The 23,984-nt window shown below is 39.2% G+C and overlaps 1 protein-coding gene across 1 annotated transcript in view; it reads left to right on the top strand.

Annotated features, from left to right (window-relative positions):
* The window catches only part of LOC307151526 (uncharacterized protein), a 36,159-nt gene extending 13,997 nt beyond the window's left edge, over positions 1-22,162 (top strand). Inside the window, exons 7-13 of the mRNA XM_079859620.1 lie at positions 1,132-1,248; positions 3,919-4,008; positions 16,543-16,665; positions 20,535-20,666; positions 20,783-20,826; positions 20,939-20,982; positions 21,211-22,162. Of these exons, the coding sequence (XP_079715746.1) occupies positions 1,132-1,248; positions 3,919-4,008; positions 16,543-16,665; positions 20,535-20,666; positions 20,783-20,826; positions 20,939-20,982; positions 21,211-21,212 (552 nt within the window). The 3' untranslated portion in view covers positions 21,213-22,162. The remainder of the gene's footprint in view (positions 1-1,131; positions 1,249-3,918; positions 4,009-16,542; positions 16,666-20,534; positions 20,667-20,782; positions 20,827-20,938; positions 20,983-21,210) is intronic.
* The last annotated feature ends 1,822 nt before the right edge of the window (positions 22,163-23,984 follow it).

Genomic DNA, 23,984 nt, shown 5'->3' with positions numbered 1-23,984 from the left:
GCACAAGCCAGTTTGAAATCTTAAATATGGGCAAAGCATCCAAGTGAAGGAATCGAAGCGTAAATGCGCATGTGAACGCCATCAGCGTTTCTCACAGGTTCGGGTTTAAAGTGTGTAGAGGGAATGGTGTCGTGTTAGCGGCCCCTAATTTAACAACAAATGATTGTTGTGACGGAAGCAAATCAATCAAAACTAACTTTAGCTGGAAAATAACATTATTAAAGAACCGCTATAAAGCCAAAACAATCTTACCTTAAATTATACGTGTATTTCTGTGAAGCTGCTTTGAAACAATCTACATTGTTAAAAGCGCTATATAAATGAGGATGACTTGACTTGACTTGACCATAGTATCAGAACATCGTCAAAACAGCGGTGACATCACTGCACAACTACAGTCCTCCGTCACATAGCTGCGGGGTCAGGTACATAAATAGACATCCCTTTAATAGTTCACAGCAGTCGTCATTCACAAACTAAAAAAAAAAACAATACAGGAGAGTTGCTATCTAAACAGTTGCTACATTTTATCAAGGCGACCACAATGCATTAAAGCCGGTCATACCCGCACCTGAAGGGCACAGACACCCGCTCGGCAGCCATCCGGTAAAAGATGGAGGAAGTCAACTCCACGTTTGTAGTGGAACATGATGGGTCGCAGCAGTATCCCGCTCGGAGCGGTCAGTCACAGCAGCGCGCAGCACCAAGAAACGCACACAGAGAGGCGAGAGTTCACCGAAGACGTGCTCAAGCCTAAATGCAAGCGCAGATTAATGACGTCACAGAATTTACCAGAACAGACAAATGGGCTTCTGGGTCATTATGCCACACTGTCATCTTTTGTCTCTTTCATGAGGAGCATCTATCATCATCTCACAGCAGTTCAGCTCTGGAAGTGTTGCTCAGAGAACGCTCAGAGACATTATTGCCTCATATCTGGTTTTGATCTCCTCTACAAACGCACTTCACACGGATCCTTGACTATCATTTGTTGGCGTGAGACACAATTAAAGGTTTATCAGCAGTCTAATGTGCTGGAGGCTGAACTGCAGAGAATGATCATTTTAACAGTGAAAGCACACGTATATCTGTGGATCATCACTAAAGTCTGTTTTCTTCACATCTGTGTAGCTTTTTAAGGGCACTATGAAGACGACGAGAACATGCAGGTCATACAGACACAATCCAGAAGATACCTTGGAGGATTTTCACTCATTGCCAGTGTCTCTTCAGAACTCTCCGGATGTGGTGAGCAGATCTTTGCTCTTCTGAATATGTCTGATCAAATATATCTGATTAACTAATGCTTACTGTCAGTGGTTTATACTTTTGACTGAGAGATTCGTCATTCCCATGATGAGGTTAATAGTGAAAGTTAGATTCATATTCTAAATATTGTCTCATTTGCTCTCAATAGCATGTCTAAAATAGTGATTATTTTATTCAACAACATATAAAAATATAACATTTAATTTAGTTAATTTAAACACTTCGTCCAGTAAACAATTAAACGCTTTTTCTTACCCAAATTGCGCTCATTAACCCTCTGACGTCTGAGGTATTCTTATTTCTGTTATTATCTGATTACGCTGTATTCAGCACAAACTCTGCTACAATAATATGCGTGCAGCATGTATGTAAAAGTTTATAGTTTTGACAAAATTATGTTTATGCGTGGTTGGTGATTATTTGTTTAAGTCACTGAAATAAGGCAAATGGAAGTTATGAAGTGAGTTAAACATGTGGAATAAAAACATGTAATGTTTCAAATGCACATCGTAAGTGGCTCAGACTCACAGTGCTCGCGGAGACCATTTACTCTATGAAACTATTGTTTAGCACATTATAAACATCTACGTTTGAGCAGATATTCAGGAATGCTGTATTTCACAGTAAACACTGGTCTAAACATTCTAATATTCAATGAAAGGTTGGTTATTTAATATTTAATATTTGTTTTCAATATGACTGTCTTCAAAAAATAGCCACTTTTTGCTTTCATAAGACATCGCTCTCATATCTGTGTGGCAAGTATTCGCCAAATGGGCACCATTAGGATTTGAGCGAGTTTGACATGGGCAAAATGGTGATGGCTAGACGACTGGGTCAGAGCATCTCCAAAACTGCAGGTCTTGTGGGATGTTCCCGGTCTGCAGTGGTCAGGATCTATCAGATGTGGTCCAAGGAAGGAACAGTGGTGAACATGGGTGGCCAAGGCTCATTGATGCACGTGGGGAGCGAAGGCTGGCCCGTGTGGTCCGATCCAACAGACGAGCTACTGTAGCTCAAATTGCTAAAGAAGTTAATGCTAGTTCTGATAGAAAGGTGTCAGAATACACAGTGCATCTCAGTTTGTTGCGTATGGTGCTGCATAGCCGATGTGACTCAAAATGACATATTTAGAGCTTCTTATCAAATCAACATGTATCTTTGCTCTGTTGCTAATCAAAGGTATCGGGATCTACTATAGAGTTCTATTGAAACACAGCTTCAGTGGCACTCTGATGAATAAATGTCTGTATTTAAAGGGGTCATGAACTGGATTGTTTTATTATTTTATAATGTTGCCTGGGGTGCCCTTATAATGTTAGTATGATTTTTACATAAAAAATTGTCATAATTTATAAATAAAAGCCATTTTTCCAAGCCTGATTTCAGGCTCAGATTTGAACGCTCCGTTTTAAGGGGCGTGTCTGCTGTGAGACTGCAGTGTAAACGCCCACTGCTGTGATTGGCTGACATGCTTGCATATGAAATAGCTAGTATTACAGGAACTCTCTCGAAAACTTTTACTACGTTTTTACTATTACAGCCATCGAGATTAACAAATCGTGAAAAGTATCGTTTAAAGCATTATATTTAAATCTATTCCATCACATGAAATGTTGCAGCATGATGAGCACTGAGCAGATGACAGACAGTCTGTTGATCGCGTGAATAAAGATCTTATCATTGCAACGCAATTTTTGCACTCTCACAAATGCTTACACCAAATCACAATGCAAACACGATGTGAATACACAGTAAGAGCTTCGTTGTGTAGTGTAACAGTGTCATTATTTCATCACGAGTTTGGTAAGTGTCCAGATAAGCTCTCGCGGCTCGCGCTGTGCTGTTTGATTGACAGCTTGGGCGATTGAAAGGGATCGTTCTTTGATCGCTTTCTGTAGGCTATATAATTTAATAACAGTTTAAAAAAAGATTATTTTCATAATACTACGAGAAATTATGTGAAGTTGATCGTTTAGTCACTGATGCATAAACAGTATTGAACGATTTTAAGAGAATCTGAACTTGAATAATTACACAGAAACCATTGATCGCAGATCAGGCATTAGAATACACATGGTTACTTACATGTTGCTGGCAGATCCGTCGGGAAATTGTGATTGACTGATTTAATCAAGTTTAACCATGCTGGAATCCGAAGGAAGCTTATGACTGTCTTCTTCCACAAACAGGCACTGCACAATATTTAGTAAACAGCATGTTTATTGCTTGTAAGTAGCTCGATCCGGTTTAGCAATCATCATGTCGTCCTATGTTATTTAGCATGTTTGGGCGAATCGGTGGGCGGGGCTAAACAGGCCGTGTTGAAGTAGGCGTTGATCTTCTTTTGTGGAGGCGGTGTTTTATCCTCTTTGACGTCATAGTTCCCCACTTTGAAAAACGAGTCGTTTGCTGAGCCTGATGTCTATAAAAGCTTTTAATGGACTAACAAGGTAGTTTTCAGTTCTGAAACTTACAGGATATTATTATAGTATGATGATCTCTTATATGTCAAAAGCTCAAGGAAACTTTGATTTCTCAGTTCATCACCCCTTTAAATGCATATTCATGTACAAGCACATCACATTAACTTAATGAACAGTTTAACTGTGCTGTATCTTATTTATTTTTATATTTCTTCCAATGTAGGAAAAGGCTTTAAAGGAATATGTTGATCAAATGTGTGGAGAGTATCAGCTGTATTGTGTTGATTGTAAAAACACGACAGACTGGGAAAAGGCAAGTATATTTCCAACATGTAATATCTGTTATAATGTGAGATAAATTGTGAAATATAGTTTGTATTTAATCCACATTTAAGTAAATCATTTTAATTTGGGTGAAAAACTGCAGTACATAAACTCTTCCATACTTTAAATAAAAAAGAAAATACACAATAGCATTTTCTATCCTGAGCCAAGTTATAAAAAATAGTCATCCATTTCATGATAAAGCAAATACTCCTTTTCTCTTTTGATTTGTTACAAAGTCCTCTGGTAGACGGGATGAACGAGACAGATGAAATTGCCCATCGCAGTAAGGTGAATTTATTAGCCAAACACAAATGGGAACAGCAGGCAAAGCCAGTTAAACACTTGTAAGGAGAGTCGAGGGGATCCAGGCAACAATTAGAGCCGCAAACAGACAGTCCATAAACCCGATCCGATCTAGCAATCATCCACACTTGAACAGGACTGAGGAACAACTGGGAGCTGGAACACAACACAGAACAGAAAAGGCACAGATTAAGTAGAGTCGTGCTATTGAGGACCAGGTGATACAGATGACTCAATCAGCAGAGAGAGAGAGAGAGAGAGAGAGAGAGTTCAGCTCAATCACAACAGCAGCAAAATATGTGAAAGCCTGCCACAAACTACGAGAGTCAGCCAGTGGACAAAACTACAGTCAGAATCATCCTTATCTGTCTGAATGTTGGTACAAATGTACATAGGTGTTTTTTTTTTGTTGTTTATATAAATGTATTCATGCATTTGTTTACTGATTGATTGATTTATTGAATTTATTGATTATTTGTGTATGTAATGTCCATTTATGTAATGGCCAATGCTTTGGCAATACTGTACAAGTCATGCCAATAAAGCTCATTTGAATTTGAGAGAGAGAGAGAGAGAGAGAGAGAGAGAGAGACAGAGAAAGAGAAAGACAGAGAGAGATAGAGAGAGTTTTTGAGTTTTTAACAACAACTTTTATTTCTCAGAACTTCACACTGCAATTGTTACATTCTAATCACATTCTTGTCACATATTATTCTTTCTTCCGTATTCTAATACTTATTGCAACACCAAATCAAAAAACAACATTCCATCCACAACTGTGCAAATAGCTTCATTATATCCCCACCTTTGCAAAAACCCTTCATAATCATTAACCAGCTTATAAAACTTAAAATCAATCAGAACCCGACTTTTCACCAAATTTTTAAAAACAGTCTCAACTTTCTGCCCCACTAAACCTTCTAGTTTTTTCTTCCTTGAAATATATATAGCTCTTTTAGCTTGTCCAATCAAGAAATTTAGCAATTGACATTTACTTTTTTGTGACGCTCTATAACATGGACCAAGAATGAAATTCTGAATGGAGAAATTGTCACCAAAATTAAAAAACATTAACTTCAGTATACTAAACAAACTCGTTAATCTTAAACATTCTAAAAAGCAGTGAAAAATCGTTTCCCTTATTTTACAGAAAGGACATTCATCAGACACATTAGAATTGATAACACTCACAAATGCATTAACAGCAACTGTGCCGTGCAATATTTTCCATTGAAGATCACCAGTGTGCTTTTCTAATGGTGGTTTATAAAGAATTCTCCATACAGGTTTAACATCATCTTCCAACCCCAGTTTTTCTCTCCACACTGTATCTTTTCGTTCTTTAAGAATTGTTTTGTTTAAGATCTTTACACAGCATTTATATAACACTTTACTTTGAACATCTTGAAAATTCAAATTCTCCAAACCCTCCAAATCCAAAAAAAACCCGCTTAAACCCTTTAAATCAGGAGTAATTAAAATTGTTGGAAAAGGATCTGAAGTAGTATAAACCACTTTGCCATCATAATATTCTTTCAACACCATTTTTTCTTCCACTGTCAACCTTTGCAATAATAACTCTAACACTTTACCAACTTGTCGTACAGAATGAATTCCCAAATGAGAAACCACAGCTTGAGAATTACATAGCTCAGGACCACCAATGTCCATTAAATGATGTAACTTTAATGTTTTGGATGAACACAGTATTTGAGATAGTCCTGGTGTGGCTTCACAAGCCACATCCAACCTCGCTCCATGAACAAGAGGTTCCTCAAGCAGCCAGTACAGAGATGTTGTGTTTTGCCTCTGTTTTTTAAAAAGTTGCCAGACATTAAAAAGTCCTTTGTAGAATTGAATCGACGTACTAAACTGTAGTTTGCCAAAGTCTGTTAAAAAGAGTCCTGAGTTCAAATTCAATCCACTCACTTGATTAAAGATTATATCAGCTACTTTCCTCCAGACCACATTCTCTGGTCCCGTCAAATATCTCTGTAGAAACAACAATCGAAACGTCGCTCTTCTGCTGGCCAGATGTATGAGTCCTTGTCCGCCCTTCTCCGTGGGGAGAAACAGTACGCTCTGGGCAATCCAGTGGAATCCACTCCAAAAAAAGTCTACTATGATGGCTTGTAGTTTTGCCAAAAGCCCAATAGGAGGATCAATACAAGTCAATCGATGCCATAACATTGATGCAACCAAATTGTTAATGACTATAACTCTCCCTCTAAATGACATCTTCGGCAAAAGCCACTTCCATTTATCTAACTTCCCTTTTACTTTTTCTAAAATACCTTCCCAATTTTTCTGTAACATAGCATCATTCCCAAGATAAACTCCCAGATACTTAATTCCATCCTTTCTCCAGGACAGGCCTCCTGGTAAACTAGGAGGATCACCATCCCATTCACCACACACCAATGCCTCACTTTTAGACCAGTTTACTTTGGCTGAAGAAATAATGCCAAAATCATCAATAATTTTCTTTAACATCAGTATATCCTTTTGATCTTTAACCATAACAATAACATCATCAGCATAAGCTGATAATTTAACTTTTTCACCTGATTGTGGTATCGACCAGCCTTCAATATTATTTCTAATTTTTACCAACAAAGGTTCAATCGCCAATGCATACAGCATTCCTGACAATGCACATCCCTGTCTAATCCCTCTTTTGACTTTAAAAGGTGCACACAAACCTCCATTTATCTTCAGCACACTCTCAATGTCCTGATACAAGACCCTAATCATAGCAATAAAACCTGAGCTGAACCCAAACTCCTCCAGTGTACGCCAGAGATAGCCGTGCTCAACCCGATCAAACGCCTTTTCCTGATCTATGGAAATAAGACCAGTATTTAAACCCAATAACCTGGAGACTTCCAAACTATCTCGAATCAAAAATATATTATCAAAGATAGACCTCTTAGGCACACAGTACGTCTGATCGTGATGAATGACCCGACCAACCACCTCCCTCAGTCTTATTGCCAAAACCTTAGATAAAATTTTCAAATCAGTGCACAGAAGTGAAACGGGTCGCCAATTCTTCATATCTTTCAGATCTCCCTTCTTTGGCAGCAGGGTTATGACTGCCCTTCTGCAGCTCAGTGGTAGCAAGCCATCAGCCAGACTCTCACTCAGTACTGCAAGCAAATCATCCCCTATAACTGCCCAAAAAGCCTTATAAAAGTCGATAGGGAGGCCATCCATTCCAGGTGCCCTGCCACATTCCATGCTCCGCAGTGCAATCTGCAATTCTCCTATGGAAATGGGCTTATGAAGTTCAACATTCACTTCATTCGGCACTTTTGGCAACCCTGTATGAAACCCATTGACTGACTCATCCACTTCTGTACTCTCACTCCTATACAATTCTGAATAAAAAGACACCGCCCTTTTTCTAATCTCATTGGGCTCTGTTATGTCTGTTCCAGTTGTTGAGTATAGCGAGTGAATGAAACGACTTTGACCATTCTTTTTTTCTAGACCAAAGAAGAACTTAGTCGGGCCATCCATCTGTTCAATGCTCTGAAATCGAGAACGGACCAGTGCGCCCTGTGTTTTAACACCTAACAGTTCATCTAACTTGCTCTTTTTGAATTTGAGGAGTTCACTCTGCCCTTGGTTTCCTGTGGATGCTGTTGAATTCTGCAGTTCCACAATTTCGCTCTCCAGGTTTTTCATTGACCGGGAAATGTCCCTGGAAACATTGAGTGTGTACTGCCGGCACAGTTGCTGTATTTCCACTTTACCACAATCCCACCACTGTCGTAAAGATCTATATTCATTCTTTTTCAACCCAAACTGTTTCCAAAAATATGTAAATGTCTCAATAAAAGACTTATCTTGCAACAATAAAACATTAAAGTGCCAATAAGCACTTTTGGGTTTTATATTTGCTATGTAAATATTACATTCAACTAAACAGTGATCAGAAAAACTTACAGGTAAAATCACACATTTCTTTATAACATTAAAATGCTGCTTACAACAATAAAATCTGTCAAGTCTAGCCAAGGTAATTAAATTCTCTCTTGCCTGTGCCCATGTATATTGTCTTTCATTCTTATGCAATATTCTCCAGATATCATAGAGATCGTGTTCGGAAATGAGTTTCAACATTTCATGCTGGGATGCAATATGGGGCTCTTTATGGTTCCTATCTACTTTAGCATCTTCTGTGCAGTTAAAGTCTCCTCCCATAAACATATACTCTTCTTGTTCCAAACTAGAAAGAGCATCATTCAATTTTTTCAAAAAGTAAACCCTCTCAGGACCACAAACAGGAGCATAAACATTTACAAAAACTAAAACAAATTTTTCAAATTTTGCTCTAACTTTCAATAGTTGCCCTTCAACAATGTGTTCAACCTCATATGATAAAGGTTTCATGTGTTTTTGAAAAAGAACAGCTACACCACCACTAGTTGAACTTTTATGACTTAAAATAACTTCTCCATCCCATCCCATTTTCCAATCAGTCTCATTTTTTGCATCACTATGGGTTTCTTGAACCAACATCACATCATATTTCTTTTGCTTTATTAATTCAAAAAGCTTTGTTCTCTTCCCACTTTCTCGTACTCCATTTACATTGAGTGTGCCCAATCTTAGCGTGCTCATATATGTATGAATAGAGACCAAAACTGGGCAAAGCAACCAAAAAAACAACACAAGAAAAATAAAGAACTCATTCTGTTTCAAATTCATCGTTAAGTATATTCATTTTAGTCTTTTGCACAAATTTTTTCAATCTGTAAATCTCTTGATCAGTCAAACTCTTTGCACCCTTCTCTTTCATTGACATTTTAGCTGAATTAACAAACAATTCTCGGTCCGGGAAATACTCTTCCACTCTCACTCCTTTCATTCCCTTAGTTGTTTGTAAGAATTTTCTTATTTTCTCAATCGTATAATCACTTCTAACGGATCTTTTTTGTGAGGCTGAATTCACAGATCCTGAAGAATCACTCCCACTTTCTGGGGCGGATTGAGACTCATCAACATTGCTCATCTCTGATTCCATCTGAATCTCAGAATCTCCAACATCTTTTCCAGATATTTCATCTCCAGTTTCTTTCCTAACTCTCTTCCCACATCCTTTTTTCTTCAATTTCCGTTTAATTGCAGGTGTTTTAAACACACTTTCATCTTCTACCATTTCCATGTCTTCCTCACCTCCTATTACAACCACTTTAGGATCAGTTGCCTCAAACTCTTTCCTGTTTGCTTTATCATCCTCATTCACAACCTCTTCCAAGTTTTCCTTTTCCTTTTCCTTTCCAACTTCATTAATATTTCTATCTCCCTTTTCTGTGTCAGCACTCGATCCTTCACCAGTTGCTGACTGTCCCTGTTCTTCATTTCTACCCACATCTGTCTGCTCCTCACTCTCATTCTCATTTAGAAGCACTACTGATTCAACCTTCTCAGGACAAGCACGAATTATATGTCCCTCCTGCCCACAGCCAAAGCACTTCATACTTTCTGACGTTGCATAGATCAAATAATCATAATTGTCCACCTTAAATTTCATGACTAAGCTTAGCTCCTCATTTTCATTTTTTAGAATCATATATGTCTGTCTTCTAAATGAAACCACATGTTTCAGCTCAGGTAACTTACACCCTAAAGCAATCTTCCTGATTTTAGACACAACTTTACCATGTCTCATCAATTCTCTTTCAATCATCTCATCTCTGATGAATGGCGGTACATTTGAAAGTGTAATCCTTTTTGCCGGCTGGACTAAAGGCATTACCGGGGTAAACGCACTGTTGACGACAATCCCTCTCACTACAACATCATTAACTTTCTCTACGCTGTTCAAAAAAATCACTACAGCACTATTCATTCTAGCTGCAGACAAAATACTAGAGTATCCAACAACTTCAGCGACTGCAATTGTGCAATCTTCAACCGAGCAACGCTCTGCGTTAAGTTAAGTTATCTAAACTGTGAGACGCCGCCATATCGGCCAGCGTCTCTACTTACTCAATATTGTACTATCCAAACAAACGATTTACACAACCACAGCCGTAATAGAAGAGAAAATTAGAAAAAAACTCACTCATTCAACGCCACACACTCCTCCGCTCACACGCTCCCCACAGACACTCCGCACATGCGCACGAGAGAGAGAGAGAGAGAGAGAGAGAGACAGAGAAAGAGAGAGACAGAGACACAGAGAGAGAGAGAGAGAGAGACAGAGAGAGAGACAGAGAGAGAGAGAGAGAGACAGAGAGAGAGACAGAGAAAGAGAAAGACAGAGAGAGATAGAGAGAGACAGAGAAAGAGAGAGACAGAGACACAGAGAGAGAGAGAGAGAGACAGAGAGAGAGACAGAGAGAGAGAGGCTTAAAACATATTTATTTATCATTATTCATTCCAATATGTCATCCAATGTCTACAAAACTATAAATAATAAAAAAAACAAATAAAAAAAACAATTCAGTCAATACAGATTACAGCCCTTTCATTACATCTTCAAAACCAACATTTCATCCTCCCCAACCTCACACAAAACACTTCCCACCGACCACATTGCAGAAAAATCTATAACATTATTAACTAATTTGAAATAAGCAAACTCAATTTTAATTCGAGCAGCAACCATCCCCTTCAGAACACTCTCTGCATCAACTGAACCAGTTCCCAAGATCCTATTTTTCCGTGTCCTCCAAATTGCCATCTTGGCTGTTCCTAAAAGGTAATTTGACAAAACCACTTTTCTTCGATCACTGACTTTGTACTTCGGACAACTAATAAAAACTTTATAGGAAAAATCCTCACCCATACTTTAAAAACAAACCTCTAAAAAGTAAAAAAGACCTCTTAACCTCTCACACTGGATAAACAAATGTTCAATCGTTTCTTCCGTTCCACAAAAAGGACATTCCCTCCCCACTTCTGGATTCAGGTGCGCCACGTGTCTGTTCGTAGTTATTATACCATACATCAGTCTCCACTGTAAATCTGCTGTACGTTTCTCAATAGGAGGTTTGTACAGAGATCTCCAGCAGCCTCTGAAGTCTGGTCCAAACACTTCTGTCCACCTCCATGTTTTAACTCTTCTCAAAACAGTTTGATGAGTCACTTTAACACACACAATGTATAATGCCTTTTTGCCAATGTCCTGAAATAATCCCAACTCTGGAGTTTTAAAGGACACAAAAGTGTCTTCATCATCCGGACTTTTCTGTGCAGCAGAGACCCGTATTGCTGGAAAACTGTAGCTCCATCCCTGTGAAGGCGTTCCCAATGCTTCTCTGCAGGCTCCAGGCAGCACTGAGCGTACTTCCTCCAACATCTGATCCACGAAACGTAAAGAACGTATTCCTGTCTTGTGCTGAATTGAATCTGCAGTCCTCCACCCATTGTCATCCCTTAGATGTTCGATCTTCGTTAATCCCGCTCTGACCAGACAGTTCCTCACACTGCTTGAAGACAAAGTGTTTGTTTGTATCAAAGAATTATGAAACAGTGGTTCTCCCATAATCCAGTCCTGTGGTCGCGAAATCTCTCTGGTCACAGAGAAAGTCATGTTCCACACTTTTAGCATGGATTGGTAGAATGAAGTCAAATGATTCAAATCCAGTTCATTAACTTTTAGTAAAAACAGCTGCTTGTCATATCCCAGATTCGATGTTCTTCTCAACAGAGAGCATGCCACATTTATCCACCCCACGTCCTCCTCATACAACAGTCTCTTCGCTGCCTGTAATCGAAAGGCGTTGATCCTGCTCCTTATGTCAATCAGACTCTGTCCCCCCTCTTGAGTTGGAAGATACAGAGCCGACGCAGGAATCCAATGCTGTCCAGACCAAAAGAACTCCACCAATTTTCTCTGGATGCTTTTAACAATGTCATCTGGTGGCTCTAAAACATTGAGTCTATGCCATAACATGGAGGCGGCCAGGTTATTTGTAACCAAAACTCTACCCCTGTAGGATAGCTCTGGCAATAGCCATTTCCATTTAGACAACTTAGCAGACACCTTCTCCAGCAAACCCTCCCAGTTCTTTTTCCTATAGCTTTCAACTCCTAAAAACACTCCGAGAATTTTTATACCTTCTTTTCCCCAATGTAATCCCCCAGGAAGTGGCGGTGGCCCACCATTTTCCCACTGGCCCACAATAAAACCATTACTTTTTTCCCAATTGACTTTGGCCGAAGATGCTTTTTCGTAAATATCCAAACTCTCACATAATACTTGCATATCCTCTTGCCCAGTAACAAAAATGGTTACATCATCGGCATAAGCCGACACAAAACATCTCGACTCCCTTGGGTCACCTGGAACCATGAAACCCCTTAATCCATTTCTTAATTTGCATAACAGGGGCTCAATTGCTAAGCTATAAAGTTGCCCAGAGAGAGGACACCCCTGTCGAATACCTCTTTTCACCAGCAATGGATAAGTCAAACCATTCCCCATCTTGAGCATTATTGAAGCCCCTTTATACAACAATTGGATCCATGAAATAAAACAATCCCCGAACCCAAAAGATTCCAATACTTTAAAAATGTACTCATGTCCCACCCGATCAAAGGCTTTCTCCTGATCAATAGACAAAAATCCAACATTGCAATTTTCATTAAAAGACACATCAATAACATCTCTTATTAAAAACAGATTGTCCATGATTGAGCGACCCGGAATACAATATGTTTGCTCTCCTTTGACCACAATATGCAAATATTTTTTTAGCCTATTGGCTAAAACTTTTGCCAATATTTTATAGTCCGAGCACATCAAAGAAACAGGGCGCCAATATTTTAACAAACCTAGGTCTCCTTTTTTTGGTAAAAGAGAGATCACAGCCCTCTGACAGCTGGTTGGTAACATTCCCTTTTCAAAACATTCGCAACACACTTCATAAAAATCTTCACCTAAAACAGGCCAAAAAGTCTTATAAAACTCAGCAGGTAAACCATCTATTCCTGGTGCACGCCCTGTGGAGAGTTGCTGAACTGCATCTGAAAGTTCATTAAGGTTGATCATGGTGTCAAGCTTTTTCTTATCCCCAGGTTGCAACTTTGGAAGTCCTTGTAATAATTGTGCCATATTCTCAGAGTCACAATCAGTATGACCATACAAATCAGCATAAAAATCCATTGCCATTTTCCTCATTTCTGTTGGGTTTGATGTTAATGTTCCATTTTCCTTGCGCAGGTGAAGTATACGCTTTTGTTGTGTAACTTTCCGCTCCAGATTAAAAAAGTAAGAAGTGGGAGAGTCAATGTCTTTGATAGAAGAAATTCTTGCTCTAATCAAAGCGCCCTTCGCTCTTTCCTCTAAGATGGATCTTAATTCAAGTTTCTTATTCCTTAAATCATTGGATACACTCAAAACATTTACATCCATCACATTTTCCATAACAATAATATCTTTCTCCAACTGCTCAATTTTCTTTTTAACACACACAGTAGTATTGTAGGAGAAATTTTGACATAAAACCTTTATCTGTGGTTTCCCCACCTCCCACCATGATGTCACTTTTTCAAAATTACCTTTCTTCAACTTCCACAGTTTCCAAAAATCAGCAAATTTTTCACAAAAAGACCTGTCCTGCAGCAATTTAGTGTTAAAATGCCAATAAAACCTGGGGCGTTCTAAAGTAGTAATGTTAAAATCTATGGTTGCAATGTGATGATCAGAAAAGCCATTCGGGAAAATATTAGCATTAGATACTCTATTCATACTTGTTTTACTTATATATATTCTATCTAATCTCGCTCCAGTTACATTAGAGTCTAGTATTTTAACCCATGTGTACTGTCTAATTCTCTTATTCATGTTCCTCCACACATCCATCAACTCAAACTCTTTAATAATATTCTGAAGCGCATTACTAGACAGTGGATGAGACTCCTCTCTGTTCCTGTCTAAAAGAAAATTTATGGTGCAATTCCAATCCCCACCCATTATTATGCAAGAATCATTATCACATTTTCTTAAAGCACTCTGCAACTTCCTAAACAATTCCACACGATCTGATCCAATGTTTGGAGCATAAACATTTATGAAAATACATTTTAAATCATTTATTTCTCCAGCAACCATTAAAACTCTACCCTTTTCTATTTCCTCAGTTGACAAAATTTTTAAATTCAAATTCTTTGAAAAAAGGATAGCTACTCCAGCACTCAAGTTTGACCCGTGACTGAAGACGCTCTCCCCCTCCCACCATCTACACCACTCTACTTCATTTTTACAATCAGTATGTGTTTCTTGCAAAAAAGAAACATTGACATTCTTAATTTTGATTAATTCTGCCACCATTGCTCTCTTGCTCCTGTCTCTCCCTCCGTTAATATTTAAAGAGGCTACCCTTATCATCTCCATAGAAAATATAAAGAGATAGAAAAGAGAGATGGAAACAAATAAAAAGTGTAGTAAAGTCATCCTGAGTGATGTATAAACCATTGATTCAATTATTTGAATTTACGTTTTATAGGGGTTTTACCCCTTCGCAATTTTGCTAGAAACTTCTTTAAACGAAATCTCTTTCTCTGACTGAGTTCATCTTCTCCAACCTTCCTCTGCCAATAACGAACGGAAGTCTCAAACCTCTTCAGATCAGAAAAATAATTCCGCACATCAACACATTTTCCAAAGGTTTCATCCAAGAATTTATTGATTTCATCTAGTGAATAAACCTGTTCACAGCTTATTTGCGAAGCATCTGACACGTCTGAAAAATCAGACAACCCACCACCATCATCATCATCATCGTCATCATCATCATCATCATCCATTTCCTCATCAACCATTTCTGATTGCACCTTCTTAATCAAAGATACTATCTTTCCTCTTTCCAAAACTTCACCTTTCAATCTGATTGCGTCATCTTTCGTCTGGCCTGTATTCTCTGAGTCTGAACTCTCCACAGTATCACCTTGCTCAGACCCCTCAATGCTTCTCTCAACAGTCACATCGGTAACAACATTAACTTTCTTCATTTTCCCCTGTTTTGTCTTACTACCAGAAGCTTCCTCTGTATCTTTTTCATTATTAGGGAACAAATCTTTTATTATCATTCCTTCCTTCAAATTTGAATCAACATTCTGATCCTCATTATTCACCACTGCTACTTCATCTGGTACATTACTATTTTGCACTTCATCTTCCTTCCTCTTATCTGAAGAATAGCTTGGGCCTGCTTCATTCTCAAGTTCAACTCTATGAGGACAAGACAGCCTAACATGTCCAATACTCCCGCACTCAAAACACCGCATCTCTCCCGTGCTCGCGTACATCATGTACGACTTGCCCTCAAAAACACTTCGAAAAGAAATATTCAGCGTTGGTTCATTTAAAAACATGTACACCTGTCGCCTGAACGACAACACATGTTTTAAAGCGGCATTTTTACAACCCAGTGAAACCGTTCTAACTCCACTGGCGAGTTATCGAGAAAGCTCTCGCTCAATGTCGGCATCGGGAATAAAAGTCAGAACGTTAGAAACCGTCACCTTCGTCGTGATTGAAACTAAAGGTTGAACAGGAACAAATGTGCCACTTACCGAAATCCCACTCTCAATCAAACCATGAACCAGATTTTCTTCTTTCAAAAATATCACTACGGCCTTATTCATCCGAGACGCCGAGACGATATTCTCATGGCCCACGCGTTCTGCCACGTCTAGTAACACATCTTCTACAGGCACACCTGCCTGGGTCACACACCTAATCCCATGCCGGAGCGACAGGCCTGACGCCTGCACACTCGTGCGAGTGTGAGACGCCATCCCTACCTCCGACACGCGATAACTCCCACAGAAAACAAACTCAGTTGTTGTTTTTTTTGTTTTTGTTTTACTTTTTTAACTTTTTTTTTTTTTCCAATTTAAATAATTGAATAAAATAAAATAAAAAGCAAGAAACAGTGAAAATTTTAGAAAATCTCCTCTCACCTAGATCACCCTCCCATGCATTCCCTTCCCAATTCCCAGCATGCACCAGAGAGAGAGAGAAACAGAGAGAAACAGAGAGAGACAGAGAGAGAGAGAACCTGAAAACTGGACAGGTCCATGTAGTTGTGACATATGCTTTGGTTTGTTGTAATAATTTGTTTTTGCATTTAATTGTTAAATGCTATGTTTGCTTCATAAATATATTGAAGAAAGATAGCACAACTCATTCATGCTGGGTTGTTGTCATATTAAATACTGCCATGTCTTATGATCTAAATTGTTTTCTCAACAGAAAAGTGAGATGATCAGGTTTCCAGAAATACTGATTATTCAGTTAAGGAGGTTTGAGATCACCTCAGATGGCCGGGGCTACAGAAAAAGTGACCTGGAAGTGATCATTCGTCCTCATATTAAGGTACTGAACTAATGTATGGGTTAAGTGTGCCACAGCCCTGCAAAGTTTTGCTCCAACTTTAATTAAACACACCTGATCCAACCAATCAAGTCCTTCAGTCTTATTAGAAAACAACAGGTGTGTGTGTGTGTGTGTGTGTGTGTGTGTGTGTGTGTGTGTGTGTGTGTGTGTGTGTTGGAGCAGGGCTGGAACTAAACTCTGTAGGGCTGTGACCCTCCAGGAACAGAGATTGACACCTGTGATTAATGCCGAGTTCAGACTGCACAATTTTAGCCCTGATTTTGGCTCGCCGACAGGTTTTGAGAAATCGCCGACGAATGCCGGAATCACAGGCAAATCGGTGCTCGTTCACGCGAGTGACAATCACGCAGTGTGAATGAGCAAAGACGTGATCTGAGAGAATCGACGATCATCCTGCTGTGTGAAAGTGTTCTGACTGAAAACTACATCTGCGATGACCGACAGCCAATGAGAGAGCAAGATACAGAGCAGCGGGGAGTTCGGGGAGGAGTTATAGACCACAATATCAGTATTTGAATAGATATATTTACAATTATATCAAACAGAAACAAAGCCCAAACATTTGCTTGACCAGCAGCAACAGCAGCACATTGCAAAATTATTTATTTACCCCCAACTCTCTTTGCAGAACACACAGTCCTTGCTCCCCTTGTCTTCCCAGACATTTCCTCATGCATAATATGGTTTTCTTTTTCTCCTTTTCGCTGCAAATTAGTGCACAGACAGTTTGGATCGTAAGCTTCTTGCAGGCTATCATTTTTAATAACAATTTCAGTCTCGCGCGAGAACTGCGGTCTTACGCACGCGGGATTTTGCGTTATTTCCTGATAACTTCTCGCGTGTGTTTGGTTGTGAAACGTAGTTTGCGGACCAGACAGAAGTTGTCGGCGATTCTTCCTCCTGAAAGTCATGCAGTGTGAAACATCCTGTCGCCGATGCATCGTGCAGTGTGAACACACCAGCAACTGAATGTTACCCTGGATAGTCGTGCAGTGTGAAAACAACAGTGACCCGACTACTTTGAAAATCGTGCAGTCTGAACTCGGCATAAGGTATCAAGCTTTTCTAGGAGCCTCGCCATCACTGCACGTGTTGGATGTCTCCCTTATTGACCCTGCTGAATTAACTCATCGGCTGGTCAGTAGAGGGATCAATGACCCGAGCTGCATGTGTCCAATAAAGGAAACACTGGGGCTGTAATCTCCTAGTTGATTAGTCGATACGTTCTGGCTCGACCAAAATTCTGATTGGTTGATTTTTTGCCGCGTTCATTTCATCAGGTGGAAAGCACTAATTGCTAATGGGGGTGTTTTCAGAGCACCCCTGTTTCCCAGGTAACAGTCTGTCTTCAGAACACCCCCCTTGTTTTTAGATTAGCCCAACCCACTGGAGAAGAGAGACAGATTGAAGAAAGTAGGCTACAAGAAGGTTTGCTGAATATTATTTAATTGTGAGAGTGTTTAATTCATAGTCAGTCCTCTTCTACCATGTCAACAAAGACATCGGCAGTGTGGCAGCATTTTTTTAAAAGTTAATAGTCTATTCGTGTCTCAGCTGCGAAGCTGAGCTGCACAGGGGTACGTTTCCCAAAAGCATCGTTGGCCAACTATGGTCGCAAGTTCCCTCGTTACCAATAGAGTTCAATGGACATTGCGATGAACTTGCGACCATAGTTGGCCAACGATGCTTTCGGGAAACGCACCCCTGAGCGGCTGAAATGATAACGTTAGTGTCTGTCAGTTATTATAATACATATGACAAAAACAATTGTCTAAATTTTGTTGCATATTCCTCAAAAGTTCTTGTGATATCACTAGTTGACAACATAGTACTATTTTCGGAAATCATAGGCTATGATATTGCGCAGGTGCACGTGATGCAACGCTGTCAGAGCCGACAGACTCGAGTGTCAGACTCATTTCAGTGCAAAATAATAAGGTCAAAAACGATTTAATATACTGCAAATAAGCTACTACTTTTTTGTTTATTTATAATTCATTTAGGCGGACAACAAGGCTACCAAGTACTGCGCACAGTGCGCAGCTAATTAATTTAACGTTTTATTTTTCCCTAACGTCATTTTTAGTCGATTTTTAGTTGAAAATTTCAGGACTTCAGTCGACCAAGATTTTCTTTGGTTGATTACAGCCCTAGGAAACACCCTCACTGTGCAGTGCTGGGGAGCGTCCAGGAACAGATTGACTACTCCTGCACTGAAGTGTAGGGGAATACCAGTTAGACCCCATAACTAGACCAGTGTAAGAGTAAGAGTATCCAGCCTCGAACTAACTTAGAACTATGAGTACTAGTGTTTCTTTATCCTATGGATAATCAGTTAATGTCATTTCTACAGTTTCTGATTGGTTAACAGTATAGATAATTCTAGCAGCATCTGAACATGGTATTCTGTTCTTTACACAAATGAGGTCATTTAAAGACGCTTGTTGTTCTGTGTACGTAAGTACAGTGGTGGTTGTAGTGTAGTGGTTAAACATACGATATAATTCGTCTTGTGTATATCTAAGGAGCGATCTTTTGTCTCTCTGAATCTCTCATTTGTTTCCGTGCCAATAGTTTTTGCTGAGGGCAAAATGAAGTTTCATAACTTTATATATTTAGGATATTTAACTTTACCGCTGTAGCCTACTAGAGCGCTGACTTTGTCTGTTTGACTGAATTGTTTGCTTTATTTCTTATTATATAGCTGCTTATACCTTTTACTTTTACTTTTATAATGGCTATTATTGATCATTAAAACTGACATTTAACAGAAAGAGACAGGGTTGTGTTTTATGTCATATCATAATGCACATATTGCCTGAACCTCATATTAATATGTTTAAGATTTTTAAAGAGAAAGCTGAGTAGTAGGGGTTACCATCCTCCTTTTCCCGGACATGTCTGGCCGTCGAGATTGTCCAAAATGTTGGGATTCAGCTTTTGCTTTCTGTGGTCGCCATTCATTGTTTACATGCACACCTTTTGTTTCAATCTAACTGAATTCATTACGATTGGTGAATCTGAATGTAGTGTTTACATGAACGCTAAACAAGTGATCGGTTGATGTGCGTTTTAACATTGCTGAGAAAATTCCCGCTCCTCCGTGAGAGATATGAGACCCGGCGCGTCTCAGTAATCACACGACCGGCCTCGCGCTGTTCTCCTGCGCCCCTCAGCCTCGTCCTGCTCGCCACAGTAAACATGATGAATGGCGACTGTAGAACGCAAAAGCCGAATCTCGGACATTTTGGGCGATCTCGAAATCCCGGGCAGACTTGAGTCGTCACGGAGACTCACTAGTAGCCTTGCCTAGTTGTTTAACTGCGCTCTCTTACCGGTAGGCGTGGCTTGGGAGTGGCCTAGTAGGGCAGCGAAGCAAGTGCATTCTGGGAGTTGTTGTCTTTCATCCACATAAGCCAAAAATACATTTTCTGGCTTTTCTCGGTCTAGAAAGCTCCAAATTCAAAAATAATTTCACATTTCTTCTACATAAATGACACATTTTAAATACACATTCATCTTTCCAGAGGTGAAGTATCCCCTTAACTGAAGCAGAAACATGTGTGAGATTAATCAGAAACAATGGAAACTAATAATGGCCAGGAACACAGGTAAAAATGGAACAGGGAAAACCAAAACACAATGAAACTAAACAGACTTCTAACACTATGATTTCCAATTCATTATATAGTTCAAGGAGAGGGATTGTGAATCCAACCCCCAGTTACTGAGAACTGACTTTATTAAAAACTGTAATGGGTTTAATTATAAACACAATAAAACAGCTGTAATATTACATTTGACACAGTTGCATTATTTTTGACTGAGTTTCTCCTGTTGTATTGCAGTTTTCCTTCCACACGTATGAACTCTATGCCATAATAAACCTTTCTGGCTCATATCATGGTGGACACTATAATGCAGACATTAAATGTGAAGATGGAATCTGGCGTCGATTTGATGACCACAGTGTATCAGAGGTATATATGTATATATTTGGAAATGATGCACAAGTTTTGTGTCACTGGAGTATTAGTGTATGCAATCTTTCATAAGTGAGTTTATATAATTACATCATGTTATTTTTTCCTCTAAGAGTTCCTTGAACGGCGTCTTCAGTAACGAGAGCTCCACACACGGGTATCAGTTTTATTTCTGATCACTGCAGCTTTAGAGACTTTGTTCATGACAGATATTAATGTTTCTGTGAGCTCATATCTGAGCGGATCTTAAAGTGTGTGTTTCTCCACAGGAGTTCAGAAGCCTGTTTACTCGTGTACAGATACAGTGAGCAGTGTGAGTATCACAGTACTTCAGTCTGAAAGCTTTCTGCTGTAACATATTGACAATAAATTATTTGCAGAGTTCGGTCAGCAACAGACAATAACTCGTTCACAGCTATATGCCATAACCTACTGTAAAAAATAAAAAAAATAAATGTTAAACTTGTGCATATATCAGCCATTTCTTTTCTTTTCCTTGGATGTGTTTTGTGATAGTGTGTTTGTGTGTTGATGTTGTCAGGAGCGGCTTTATAAACTCATCCTGTGTGACCGAATCTGAGTCTTCTTCATCTGGACCTGCAGAGATCGCAGGAACTTTATTCTACAGAACACGGGAATATAAAGAATCAAAACCACACACTCAACTCTACAGTCTTTTAAAATATTCCTAAATGTATAAAAATAATTAGATTGTGCATGTGTGAGTGAGAGAGAGTGAGAGAGAGAGAGAGAGAGAGAGAGAGAGAGAGTGAGTGAGAGAGAGAGAGAGAGAGAGAGAGAGAGAGAGAGTGTGTGTGTGTGAGTGAGTGAGTGAGTGAGTGAGTGAGTGAGTGTGTGTGTGTGTGTGTGTGTGTGTGTGTGTGGTTGTAAGATATGTGAATTTTGATAGATATTTTGGACCTACAAACACACTTCCAGACAAATATGCACGCACACACCAACACAGAAGTCCAAAGCACAGAGGACGGAAAGGACGCAAGAATGCCCATATATGGGAAACAAAGTTGTCATCAAAAGCCCCCTCGACTGAGGTGATAGAAGGCTAAATGTCACAAGATATATTTCCTCTGGAAAAAACCCAAGAAATTGCATAGGAACAATGTAACCCAGTTCCATATATGACTGCATTTTTGACTGTTAGTTGTTGCATTTTTGATGTCGCTTGCATCCCTAGTGAGAAATTAGTTCTCTTCTAGCTCAGTTTTTTAACTGAAATTCTTTTTGTTTAAATTGCTCTGCTGTATTATTATAACTTGAGAAACCTCGGATGAGAACAAGTTATTTTTTACATCTATTGCTTGAACTGCTTATAAGGTAATTAGCCTGTGTAATATTCACTCATACAGGACTGCCCTGTTGAGATTGAATAAGCTGAAGTTTTATAACCTGTAACTTTTTGATGATTTGCTACAAATATTAATCCTTGTATTTTACCTTTATTTTACCTTTTGTTTAAATAAAGTTTTATTTCTAAAGACAAACACTGTTAAGTTTTACTTCAGCTTACAAATACAGTTCTATTAGTGATAGACAGAGCATTATAATAATCTTTGCAAGACCAAGGACAACAAAGTTTCCAGAAACGATTCTGTTGGAGGGTAAGTATGAATTTGATCCATATGTCTAGTCGCCAACGATTATTATTGTTGCACGAGAGTGAAGGGACACACCTAGATTTGCTGGTATAAATTAAACAAGCTAGTGAGAATATCATCCTATTCTGACCTGACAGCAAAAGACTACCTAGCAACTGTGATACTAGGGGTTATTCAGGATAATGAGATAAATACCAGATCTCACCACAGTGTGTGTGTGTGTGTGTGTGTGTGTGTGTGTGTGTGTGTGTGTGTGTGTGTGTGTGTGTGTGTGTCAGCTGCAGACGTCAGTGTTTCTCTTCCACTGAAATCACATTCAGTGTATTCCTCAGACAGAAGAGCTGCAGAATTACACACACATCAAACTGATATATATAGACACAAGAAACACATTTAATATGGGTTTGGAATATATATAACTACAGTGGTTCAACCTTAATATTATGAAGCGACGAGAATACTTTTTGTGCGCAAAATAACCCCAAAATAACGACATTGTTGAATAATCTCTTCTTTTCCATGTCATTCTCCTACACTGTTGACGTAGTGTAAACAGTGCAGTGCTTATGGGTTCTACATCAGAATGTAGGCTCACTATTGGCTAAGGAAACGCCACTTTTAAGTTTGACCGTATTTTTGTTTTCAGTCAAATTGCCTTGTGAATGGGAGTGCTTGGGGCACAACTATGATAGCATCAAAAATCGCTATTTTTAAAACACTAAGAAGGCTCGACACAACATGAAACTTTGCTGGAAGTGTCACCAGGGGCTCTACACATGAACTCCAGCATTGAGAACAGTGTTTGTGTACACAGAGTTTACTAAAAAGAAAGATTTTGAACAACTCACTGAAGCTGTGTCCGCCGGCATTTTGGCAGTCAAAAATAGTTGATCTAATAAATTTATTCTAGAGCTGCTGTAAAGCCTAAACAATCTATGTTACTGTACTTTCCTATTATCACTGTAAAGCTGCTTTGAAACAATCTATATTGTTAAAAGCGCTATATAAATGAAGGTGACTTGACACTGTTTACACTACGTCAACAGCGTAGGAGAATGACGTGGAAGAGTAGAGATTGTTGAATAATGTCGTTATTTTGTTTTGTTTTTTTGTGCACAAAAGGATTCTCGTCACTTCATAATATTAAGGTTGCACCACTGTAGTTACATGGATTATTTAAACGATGTTTTTACTAGCTTTCTGGGCCTTGAAAGTTGCAAAGACGTTGCTATCTATGGGTGTTTCAGAAGCCTGTTAGATTTCATCAAAAATATCTTAATTTGTGTTCTGAAGATGAATGAAGGTCTTACAGGTTTGGAACGACATGAGGGTGAGTAATTAGACAGAATTTTCACTAATCCTTTAACTGAAAACAACTTGCACTGACATATCTTAAAATATGTGACTGCCACTGTTCTCTTACGAGAGGTTCTCTCGTATTGCGTAAGTAGCTTACGCATCGGGAAAGTCTTCTTTCTTCGAGATCTGAAGCCAAAAAATTATCCTTAATTTTGTATTCATTGTCAACGCAGTGCAGCAGCCGACAGACCTAGGCAGGCTGTATAAGCGTGCTCATTGCCTGCTCGGCTGCAACTGCTTAAGCCTATCGGTGAGCGCTCTGAACGCGGCAACCAATGAGGGCGCTTCGCGCCCTCCACACCCTTCTAACCGTCAGAATGGGCGTGGCCAGCGTGTATAT

Source organism: Squalius cephalus (genome assembly GCF_949319135.1).
Source record: "Squalius cephalus genome assembly, chromosome: 23".
NCBI lineage: Eukaryota > Metazoa > Chordata > Actinopteri > Cypriniformes > Leuciscidae > Squalius > Squalius cephalus.
Note: the sequence above shows the minus strand (reverse complement) of the source record. Positions and strands in the feature narration are given on the sequence as shown.